Source organism: Bactrocera latifrons, unplaced genomic scaffold, assembly GCF_001853355.1.
Source record: "Bactrocera latifrons isolate USDA-ARS-PBARC rearing strain unplaced genomic scaffold, ASM185335v1 scaffold_266, whole genome shotgun sequence".
NCBI classification, from domain to species: domain Eukaryota; kingdom Metazoa; phylum Arthropoda; class Insecta; order Diptera; family Tephritidae; genus Bactrocera; species Bactrocera latifrons.
The window spans coordinates 140,653-152,764 of record NW_017536252.1 but is presented as its reverse complement, the minus strand read 5'-3'; the positions used below and the strand labels follow the sequence as shown (position 1 = coordinate 152,764).

Sequence of the window (12,112 nt, the reverse complement as noted above, 5' to 3'; positions counted from 1 at the left end):
AACCACCCTCCAAAGAAGTCATGAAAATATTCTTAAGTTACTAGACTACTACCTTAGTGAATATCAACTACAAGTATAACTATCACCATCTATACTCGGTGCGCAGGYTCAAAGATGAACGATTCGTAATTGATGTTGAAGCCGTAATAGCGTAGTTTGAGAGGTGTTTGTTGAAGATGTTTCAGATTAGTCTCCAGCGCACAAAAGCGATCTTGGCCAAGGAAAAACACGAAGCCGACGTTGGCCTAAAATCGTCACTACTGACAGAGACAGACAATTTTCGAATTACCTCCTACGAGCTCACCTCAGGTGTACCCCAACGTGAGATCCAAATGAACGGACAGATGCAGCTATAGTCTAGTCTACATCAGACGGTATAAATTCATAGAAGACCTTCTCCTATCATTGGGAAACTATCGCTTTCCATTTGCTGGTAGAATRAATTTATTCTGATAAAAAGGTTTCATGGATGCCCAACATTTAGGGTAGAAGGTGAGGGATGTGAGCAATTACTCTGAGAGCCGAACGGCTGTACCAGCATTGAGCTCACTATGTGTTCAAAGTTTAGAATTAAGCTACTTCAATATCCGAGTTAATTAGGGGCCTGGTCATAGCGAAATCMCTGAAAACCGCAGAGCCGACGAACTCAAATGTAAAAAGCTCCTTGTCTCAGTTGTATCTGATCTGTAACGAGAATTATTTTCGCACAACCTCTAGCTGTTTTACAGGCTGACATTACACGATATATGCATAGATGTATGTCAGTATTGGTCAGTGATGAAGAAAGGGTGTATATCAGAGAGGTATATGCATAGATGTCTGAGGGAAGATCGAGCGTTCTTAAAAAATTTCTGCAAACCTGTTTCTCCAACAATGCACTGGTTTAGTCCAAACTTAGCCCTTCTTTCCTGTTTATTGTAAAATTTTGATCAAAACCGGTTTGATTTCTCAAAAAATAGAGAAAGCTTCTACAAAGAAATTTATGTGTAGAGGATAAAAAAATCTCAGTACGAAAATTCTAAATTCATTACTTCAATAGTTTTCATTTTCAAAATTTCCACAAAATTATTTTTATTGAAATTGTTTGTCATACTTTTTTAAGATACGATATCTTTATCACGTAGGCGAGTTCTCTTTAAATTCTATTAACAACCAGGATCAGATAAATACTATTCACATAATTTACTTTAAGTTTTCATCATATCTATCCTTAGTCTTTCCTACTTACTGTTTACATTTAGTTGCATATCGCGGCGAGCCTCCTCTCCAGCCCGACTCCTTACAATGCACGTGTACATGCCCTGATCACGGGTCGGTTCGACATCCTTGATGACAAGATAGCCGCCCYGCTGCACCGGTGACAGCAAGTAGTGTGAGTCTGCAAATAGAAAATTCAGTACAATAAAATACCGGTAAAGCAAAAAGCATATGTGTGTGTGCACTTAAACGGTAAGTGCTAAGCTGGAGCTGCCAAACAATGTGGAGTGAAAAAATGAAAATATCTAAAGCGCTCGTAAAGTTATGGCAGCGAACGCTAAAACTATCACATTGGAAACTGCRTTTGATCACAAAATCCTGAACAAACAGACAGCAGTATTGAAAATAAAAGTCCGGAGGAACAATGTGCTGGACCAACAAAGGCAAAAATGAGATTGCGAAAGCGTTAATGCGTTATTGCACTGCTTTAACACTTCGCGCTGTCATCTCTGAGTGTTTACTCTTTGTCACTATACTTTGTTAGTTGCTCTGCTGCATGTAATGTAGCAACACTATAACTGTACAATGTGTATATATCTACTATATGGATGTTGAACATGAGAATGTGCACGTTCGACGACAATTTGTCTTACTTGATGTCAATTCCTGATGTCCTTTCTCCCATCTAATTTGCTCGATTGGATAACCGGAAAATGGACAATGAACAATTATATCTTCGCCGGAGACAGCTTTTATGGGACCAATGGCGCGTACATATGGCGGACCTGCAAGAAAATAAACGGGAAAGAACGATTTTAGTTAAGTATTTTGCAGAATATATTTAAACTATTAAAATATTATCAATTGAAAAATTCTGCCAATGATAAACAAATTATACGACTGAATAATAATCTACATATAAAAGAGTAAGGAAGGGCTATATCGGATGTAACCGAACATTTTATACTCTTGCAACTTTTAAATATCAAAGTCTACTAAATTCTAATACATAGTTTTTGGCAAAATTTTATATTATATTATAGTTTGAAAATCTTTATATTAGGTATATGGAAATTTTGTTCAATGTGAACAATTTTTGGTCATAAGACGACATACTTCAAAGGCCCTACTCGTACAAAGTTTTACCGGGAACTGCAMGAATCAAAGTAATTTAAAATTGTATTATAGGGGAAGAAGGTTTTGTCGTAGTCCGATTTCCTCTATACTCACACTGAGTCATAGCTTGAACGGTTTGAGAGATACATATATACATTAAACCTACACAATAGGATGCAAGTCACGCCTACTTTTTCAAAACTTTTAGCCCAAAAGTGYTCTTGCTACTCCGCTTTTCTGTACCAAATTGCAGTTTGAAAATTAATTTGGTTCCTTTAATGGCGTTTGTGGGCGTGGCACTAGTCCGATTACACCCAACTACTCGTCCTTCATTTTTGCCAAATAACATCTACACCAAATTACATTAGATACTCAAGACTTGCACGGGCGAATGGACAGACAGACACCACGCGGATTTGAACTCGTCTTGTCATCCTGATCATTTATATATATGTATACAGATAACTCTATATAACTATCTCGATTAGTGTTAAGTGATACATGCAACTGCTGGGTGAAAAAAACTGTTATACTCTATAGCAATATATATGTATATGTATATATAACAAAGCTGACCTTGAGCAGCACAAAAAGCTCCGTCAGAATCGGAAAGGACCTCTCCGAGCCGTTCGATATCAAACGAGATTTCAGACAAGGCGATTCCTTATCAACTTTTTCAACCTGCTTCTGGAGAAAATAGTTCGAGCTGCAGAACTAAATAGAGAAGGTACCATCATCTATAAGAGTGTACAGCTGCTGGCGCATGCCGATGATATTGATATCAGCGGCCTCAACACCCACTCTGTTAGTTCTGCTTTCCCCAGACTGGACAAGGAAGCAACACAAATGGGTCTGGCAGTGAACGAGGGCARGACGAAATATCTCCTGTCATCAAATAAACAGTCGTCGTACTCGCGACTTGGCACTCACGTCCCTGTTGACAGTCATAGCTAARAAGTTGTAGATAATTTCGTCTATCTTGGAACCAGCGTAAACACCACCAACAATGTCAGCCTAGAAATCCAACGCAGGATAACTCTTGCCAAAAGGTGCTACTTCGAACTGAGTAGGCAATTGAGAATCAAAGTCCTCTCTCGACAAACAAAAACCAAACTCTATAAGNTCTATAAGTCACTCATAATTCCCGTCCTGCTATATGGTGCAGAGGCTTGGACGATGACAACAACTGATGAGTCGACGTTGCGAGTTTTCGAGAGAAAAATTCTAGCGGCTACGCTGGCTAGGTCATGTTGTCCGGATGGACGAAAACACTTCAGCTCTGAAAGTATTCGACGCTGTACCCACCGGGGGAAGCAGAGGAAGAGGAAGACCTCCACTCCGTTGGAAGGTCCAAGTGGAGAAAGACCTGGCTTCACTTGGAATATCTAATTGGCGCCACGTAGCGAAAAGAAGAAACGACTGGCGCGCTGTTGTTAACTCGGCTATAATCKCGTAAGCGGTGACTACGCCAATCAAGAAGAAAAAGAAGATATGTAATAAATTGTTAAGTAATTTGTTAAAAAATTCCAAAAAGAAATATATCCAAACGGAAACTTTCTACTTTTTTCTAGTGACAAATATTTGTATCAATAACTTTCAAAATTGACCCTCACGCTCAAACTTTTGATACCGACAATAACGTTTTCTCCTTTATTCGTAAATAATTTAATTTTACTGGTTTAAATAATTTACTAAAATATTATTCAATGTATATCTTAGCCACAGCAACGCTTGCCCTGGTCAGGGTATATATGTATGGTTGTATTACAGATGAGCTTTCATAACTCGAACTCTTGAATTGGCAGTAAAAGTAAAATTTCATACAAATTTATAACTCGAAGCTTTTTGTGGATTATGGTCATTCGAGTTAGGAAGGACCGTCCATGCTCGTACGTTTCATTTTAATTTCTAGGTTCTCCAGAGAATAATAAAAATTCACCATCACTCTCAAGTGAGACTACTACACATAAATGATATTTAAGATGCATCTCTGCTTGTGTATGAGGCAAGACTTGGTTCACCACGGTTATATTTCAGACATTTTAAAGGTGCGATGCTAAAATGTGTACGCTATGCATGAAATATTGCATTAGATTTTAGCTTATAGGAATCCTTTCTCAAAGATATATTAAAGTTTTCTCTTAAAAACACTMAAAATGTTCTTTTTGAAATTTCTTAATATGAAACTTTGTACATGTGTTTTAATTACAAATCTTTTGCACCAAAAATATCGTACTAAATATATATTTCTTTCATAACACAGTAATAATTCCTTCAACCAACATTTTGTCTTCCAGGACATAAGCTTTGTAGAGATAACATTTTATTGCATTTCCAGCAACAAACAAAGCAAGCGCCGGCTAGAAACGACAAGTTGAGAAACAACCATCGGTTGTCGTCCCACTTTTGTTTAGTGGCATAAATTTAGGCGCAAGGCATTTCACTAATTTACATTCATTGCTAGAATGCGCATATCAATAATTTATGTATGACTCCATGTGTCCCCAGCAGATAAGCAAACACGCTAAACTAATACAAACACACATATGTAAGAGCAAATGCAATGCAAATAATGCGAAATTCGCAATTAGTTTACTTAAATGGTTACACAYATTCGCATAAGCCCACACCCACACTTTGACGCTCGGTTTGTTTGTTTGCTATTTAGCACATATGCATAACTACATACTTATGTATATGGCCATGTACTAACTCATGCACAATAAAGCTAAAACCATAATATCATTCAGTAGGAATAAATTATGAACGCCACCAATACACACACTCCCACACAATCACTTTTGTCATAAAATATGCATTTTCTCTTCTATGAATTTACTCACAGCCGCTGTTGCCAGGAGATGTGCATTATCTACTTAACCATACACCCACGCATTCTCACGCATGAGAAATAATGGCTTGTACATAAACAATTGTTTCCCGCTTGGTCCGACAAATAATGAGCTTTGCACTAATATATAGGTCTGCGTGAGTGTGCTATGTGCGTTTGGTGGTCGTTGTTGTTAGCGTCACAATGTTCACTTCACTTCATAGCGTCAGAGTGGTGAATTGGGCGAAGTTATTCATTATCTTATTAATGCATTGCCACGTTTTTAATTATCGCAAATTTGGGTTGTGATGAAAATTAGATTGACTGAAAGGATTTGATGTCCGATTATAAGGAAAATTAATTAATCATAGTGTAAAAAAAGTATAATTCCTCAAATTGGATTAATCAGTTGGCTGACGCCATTATTAAATTTCAAATGCGTTACTTCTAATTTAAATGATCTTATCTGTTTTGATTGGAGATTTGAGCGCTTTGTAAATATGTACAGTGCATTGAGAGTACAAAAGTATTTGAGAAATATATTCCTTAGAAAAATTAACCCAAAACAGAACAGTTTTTGGTTAGCACAATTTTATTGTGGAAACTTTATTCTTACTTTAAAAACAGTTGGAACTCTGACTTATAAAAAAAGCTCAAAACTTATTTTGAACAAAATTTTAATCATTTTATAATCTTGCAACTGCAAGACTCAAAGCTCGGGTAGTTCTTTCAGGTGGGGGCAAAACATTATACTAAAAATATTGGAAAGATTCAGACTTAGCTTTATTTATTTAGTTCGCATCAGCTAAAATCATATTGAAAACATCTTAAATGAGTGATATGTAGGTGCTATTAACTCGACTGAAGAGGCTAATTTTAATATATTAAGTTAATGTGGAAAAAGTCAATCAGAGGATCGAAATGCTTTATTAGCGATATCAACACCAATTTCACCAAAACTACGTACCACAGACTAGTAAAATACTCAAGGGGTTTCATCAAGTAACCTCACGTATAATAATTGATAATAGTTTTATGGGAGCTAGGTCAAGATTTCGCACAATTTTGCCTATTTTAGGCACAGAAATACACTGTGAAGAGTAAAACAAGCTCTCTCTATTTTATTAAGATAACTCTTATATTGGACGTTATATGCGATATAAAGTCTCTTACGTATGTAAATTTTTCTATTAGACATATAGAAGCTAAGGAAACCCATTTCAATCAATTTTTCACACGGATATACAGTTATCAGAAAGGATTATCTCCAAGTTTAGGTTATATATCTCACACATTGACCGATATTTTCGGTAAAATGAAATTTCCCTACGTTWATTTGGCTATTGTAGCTTAAGTGGTGTGCGGGAGATATGTACATTAAACCCTTTATATCGCGGGACCACATGTGTTCCAGTTTACCGCGAATCCCTCCGCCATACCCTAGTTCTATATCTTAAAYTGCTTAGTTAAGTGAGTTCCTTAGTACAAAACAAAATTCGAGATCGTTGATGGGCCCAAACCCACCAATCGCCATTAACCAAAAACCTGTAAAGTGCCATAACTAAGCACTAAATTAAATTATAAAAATGTAATATGGTAGAGATGATCGCAGTAGCAAGGAACACCAGTGAGCAAGAAGAAAAGGTGGGAGTGACACCGCCCTCTAAGAAGTTTAATTTACATATCTCCTAAACTATTTAAGCTACAAGAATTAAATTTGCTGAATACAAATTCTATAAAAATTTATAATGATAGAGTAAAAACGGATGACATCGAATATTAATTCCGCTTACTTGTCATTTAACGGTAATGTTACACACTACTAAAAGCACGATAAATCAGTAACTAAATACGTCATTAAATTTTACCACTGAGATGGTATTGAGAGCTCTATGAAAGCCAGTGGGAAAGTTGGACGATGGGCGTGGCATCGCCCATTCTTTGGTGACGCGACCTCACCGATTTCGACAAAATTTAAAACGTGTCAYTCTTTTCATATTCCTATATCACGTTGTAAAAATGGATGAAATCGGACAAATACTACTTCCTATATAGCACTATTTTTAATTCCACTTGCTTCGTTCAGTTTCTTGTTCTCGATTGACGTAGTCACCGCTTACGCGATTATAGCCGAGTTAACAACCGCGCGCCAGTCGTTTTTYCTTTTCGCTACGTGGCGCCAATTAGATATTCCAAGTGAAGCCAGGTCCTTCCCCACTTGGTCCTTCCAACGGAGTGGACGTCTTTGTCTTCCTCTGCTTCCCCCGGCGGGTACTGCGTCGAATTCTTTCAGAGCTGGAGTGTTTTCGTCCATCCGGACAACATGACCTAGCCAGCGTCGTCATATATCTCATACAGCTCATCGTTCCATCGAAAACGATATTTGCCGTAGCCAACGCGCAAAAGACCATAAATCTTTCGCAGAACTTTTCTGTCGGAAACTCGCAACGTCGACTCATCCAAGCCTCTGCACCACATAGCAGGACGGGAATTATGAGTGCCTTATAGAGTTGTGTTTTTGTTTGTCGAGAAAGGACTTTGCTTCTCAATTGCCTACTCAGTCCGAAGTAGCACCTGTTGGCAAGAGTTATCCTGCGTTGAATTTCTAGGCAGACATTGTTGGTGGTGTTTACGCTGGTTCCAAGATAGATGAAATTATCTACAACTTCTAAGCTATGACTGTCAACAATGACGTGAGAGCCACACGCACATCTAAAACACTGGAGACGTGTCTTCCGTCCATCACAACATGATCAATCTGGTTGGTGGTTTTTCGATGCGGAGACAGCCAGGTAGCTTAATATATTTTCTTATGCTGGAATCTAGTACTACAGATAACCATATTTCGGGCCCCGGCGAAGCCGATCAGCCTCAACCCATTTGGGGATGTTTTCTGGGGAGGAGGAGATACCTTCTTGCTTCATGCATGACATGCATGGCGGGAGCAGCTCTCATAAGTGCCTTCCAAGCACTCATAAAAGGCATCCTTGGTCATATCGTCTTCCTCTTCCGTTGGGGCGTGGGCGCAAATCAGCGATATGTTGAAGAACCTCGCTTTGATGAGGATTGGGGCRCGAATCCCACACCAAACTTGCGCTCCTTTATATGGCCACTGTAGGAAATGCCACAAGGACCTACTCGTCTCTGTCCTTGTCCCGTCCATCGCGTTTCTTGGACGGCGGTGATGTCAGCCTTTATTTTTACGAGGACATCAACCAGCTGGGCAGCGGCATCTGACCAATTAAGGGACCGGACATTCCAGGTGCATGCCCTCAATTCATAGTCCTTATTTCGTTTGCCATGGTCGGCATCATTGGGGTTGGTTTTCATTGGGGTGGTTTTTTTTACTTGGCGGGTCCCAAACCCAGCTCACAACCCTATATGTTTCGCCTTCTCAATTTAGCTCGCCTTCAAACGGATGTTCTTAGGCTACCCAGAGGATACTTGGTCAAGRACCGGAAGTCGTGAGCTGCTTGAGTCATATGTAAAAGAATCGTTTCTGGCCACTCCCAAGTGAATGGCGATCAGAGAACTTTCCTCACTTGTGTGAACTTCTACAGATGGCTTCATTATCCTTCGTTCAGTTTTCTTGATTTGTGTACTTCGTTCAGTTACAGTACACAAATCAMGAAGCAATTAATATAAGGGGATAGAACTTTGAACGGATAACGTCTTTGTGTCTGCCACCTTATGACCAATATTGTTTAAGCCCAATAAAAACTGTTCTTTGACTTTTGATTGAAAATGTCGCTCATTGTGTGATACATATTACTTAAATTAAGGGATATACTTAATTTAATGATTTTCTAACCATCGGGTGACTTTGTACCGCATTTATCGGCCAATAAGTGAATTATCTAAATGAAAATAAGAGAGTGTGTTTTACTCATAACAATGCATCTTTGTGCCTAAGATAGATACATTGGAGYGAAGACTTGGTTTAGCCCCTGTATAACCATTATAAGGATTTTGGAACATCCGGCTGGCTTTCTTGTGTATATGATTAGTGTTACACCTTAAAGTATTTCGTTAACGTTAAACGTTCCGTTCTATCCGAACTTAGTTCTTCCTTACCTGTTTCACCAAAGTGCACCCAGTTTCATCAAGATATCTCAGTTTCACTGAAGCTGCAGCTCGCACTGACGGACGGGTAGAAAAACGGTTCGTCCCTCTTACTAAAATTTCAGTTACATTTAACCACTGGTTTAAGACTTTTTCCTTCCCTAATGAAATTAGGGAAGTTAATTAAGTAGATCGTCGCAAAAAGYATCTGTTTTTGATTTCTCTGAGAATTCTTCACGTATTTTGAAGTTTAAAAGAAATTAAATCGTTAACAACCATCTCAAATAGTACACAGGCAAAGTCAACCTACAGTCAACAAAAAAAGTCTACACACACTCTTGGATTCTGCGATATTGACAAATCTGTTCCGAAAATCTACAAAGTCTTTATGCCAAAACTTACGACATTTGTGAAGAAGTTTATTTGYGAAAAAAAGTAATAAATTCGAATAACAAAATCAAAGTTACCAAATAATGAAAACTCGCCAAAAAAATATTCATACAGAATTTAAAATTTTCTTCGCGACCAGTTTTATATTTTTAAATCTTGGTATTTGGTTGTTCTACCTAACATTTAAGTGACTTAGCTCAAGTTCAGAAAGACAAGCGTATACTGGCATTTTGGCACAATTGACACTGAAAAATATATTTCAATGAATAGGTTTTCAAGCGAAATTTTATTAAAAAGTCTTATTTTTTTAAGATGCCAGTCTCGAAAAACTGGGGAAAATCCAATGTATACATGTATTAGATGAAACCGTGGGACCTCAAATAACATAACACAACGACATCAACACGCAGCTTTTTGTAGCATAATGAGTGTTTCAGGGTATTTCAGCTGAACATTCCAAAAAACAGAAATCATGAAAATTGAGTCGCAAGTAATTCAACTAGACACAGCGCACACGATACTCCCATATTTCTCTACAAAGATATTCCTCCGCATCACACTCCAAAGTCCCTATTTCCTTATGAAAGGAACAAAACTCACATGAACACATAAGGCACTGTGCACTGGCATATTAGTGAATAAAATCGATTTCGTCGTCACAACTCGGCAATGCTTCGCTTATTTTACCTCATTTGCCGCATGAATGCAAACTCTAAATGTGTTCAGATCTGAGATTCTACTTTTTACAAGCGACCGTCTGCGGTGACTGTGTARCTACAATGTATTGGTATGGAGTATCAAAATCAGATGGTTATGAACAGAATCGAACAGTCAGTCAGGTATCTCTTCGCACTGCTGCGCATGTATAAGTTTGCACTTGATTGGCACAAGCAGTAGTTGGTTGATATACTCACTCGTTGGACAACTATGTATATTTTATCATCTATCTATCTGGATATAATTGTGGGTATGAGTGTATCAGTGGAAATACCCAAATTAGCCCAGCAACAACCGACTCACGAACTATAAATATTAACACATAAATGTGATTGTATTGGTTGAAAAATCTTTCTAATGCTTGTCAAGCCGAATATGTACGTGTGTGTATACGCTGAAAGTAAGTACTGCCTCTGTATAAGAGGTGTCGCCAATCAAATAAATTACAGAATTTTTCTGTTCAAAGGAATGGCAAAWTGCCAAACCGAAATATATTTTAACGATCGTCAATATCATCASAAAACTAAAAAGAAACAATGTCGATAAGATCAAAAACAACATACTTTAACCTATAACAAATTTAATCAATTTCGAGCTTTACTTTTTATCCTCCTTTACTTGGTGTTAGTATTTAGCTGCGCAGCTYTTTCTATTCAAAATTGTATATTTATATTTAGGAAATTTCTGATACTGACGGTTCTTTCAACGTCACTCCAGAGATGTTCTATTGGGTCAAGTCTTGACTGGATGATATGGAAACATTGATACAATGCTTTGGGTCTTTATCTTCATTTGGTACATGAAAAGGCTTCTCAAATTTAATACCCTTGCAAAATTTTCCATTAAATTGTTGTTGTTTATTTCGGAATTTCGCTAACTCAACAATTTTTTGCCCAATATCTATCTCTATGAATAGAACATATCTGCACGAAATCTTCCAACAACAAACGATAGAGATTTCCATGCCAGTGTCGTCTTGGTACAAGTGCACATATTCATACTATTCATACACATACATCAGTACATACGAGTATGTGTGTTTCGATCCGTGAGTGTATTAATGAAGTGGAGTGTGTGTTGAAAACTCGCCGCTTGTCGAATATTGTTGCTCTCCGGCATTTTTATGACATTCTATTTCCACTTCGGGTAGACTTGGGCCGTACAATATTTCCAATCAATGTTCGCTGGTATTCTGGCAAAAAACACAAAAGCAATATMAACGACAGCAGCAATAATCTGGGGCTGTAAAACCAAAGCAGCAAAAGTTGATAAAAAAAAAGGCCAGTCCACAACCGAGCGCCAAATAAATGTGCATGTGTTATGCCATAAGTATAATGGGATGTGGGGAGGATAAACGGAGTTTAGCGCTAGAGAAAGGGCAAGGTTGAGGAGGAAGTTACGTGAACACATATAAATATGTAAGTGGCAACGGCAAAGTAGTGCCCTCATTAGAGATCTGAAAGTGTCTGCAATAAGCAGAACTACTGATGCAAGGACATAGTGATGCATACGAACATATATACAAAAGTGAAAAATATACTCAGCAACTGGGTTGACTACAGCGCACTCTCTCCCCAAGCTGATGTCTGGAAAAGCAGGATATAAAAGAGATATGGCGGTAGCATTGCAGCTACTGAGTTATCATTACTGCCGTTATCGTCATGCCCTTTCGCTCTCCTATCAAAGCTCCGGTTTTGTTCAGTGTCACTTTGTTGTTGCCGTTGTCGCCGATGCTCCCTGGCCCTATATCATCATTAGCAGTTTTTCAGCTGATAACAATGACAGCATCACAATGCGGCA

The 12,112-nt window shown here is 38.1% G+C and overlaps 1 protein-coding gene across 10 annotated transcripts in view; it reads right to left on the bottom strand.

Moving 5' to 3' along the window:
• LOC108969803 (Down syndrome cell adhesion molecule-like protein Dscam2) overlaps positions 1–12,112 on the bottom strand; it is a 138,771-nt gene that overhangs the window by 42,845 nt on the left and 83,814 nt on the right. For all 10 annotated transcript variants that reach the window (XR_001993425.1, XR_001993426.1, XM_018934733.1 and 7 more), the window contains 2 exons: positions 1,851–1,982; positions 1,229–1,378 (listed from right to left, as the gene is read on the bottom strand). Coding sequence is in view for 8 of the 10 variants with exons in the window: in XM_018934733.1 (XP_018790278.1) it covers positions 1,229–1,378; positions 1,851–1,982 (282 nt within the window). In the remaining 2 variants the exon portion in view is untranslated. The remainder of the gene's footprint in view (positions 1–1,228; positions 1,379–1,850; positions 1,983–12,112) is intronic.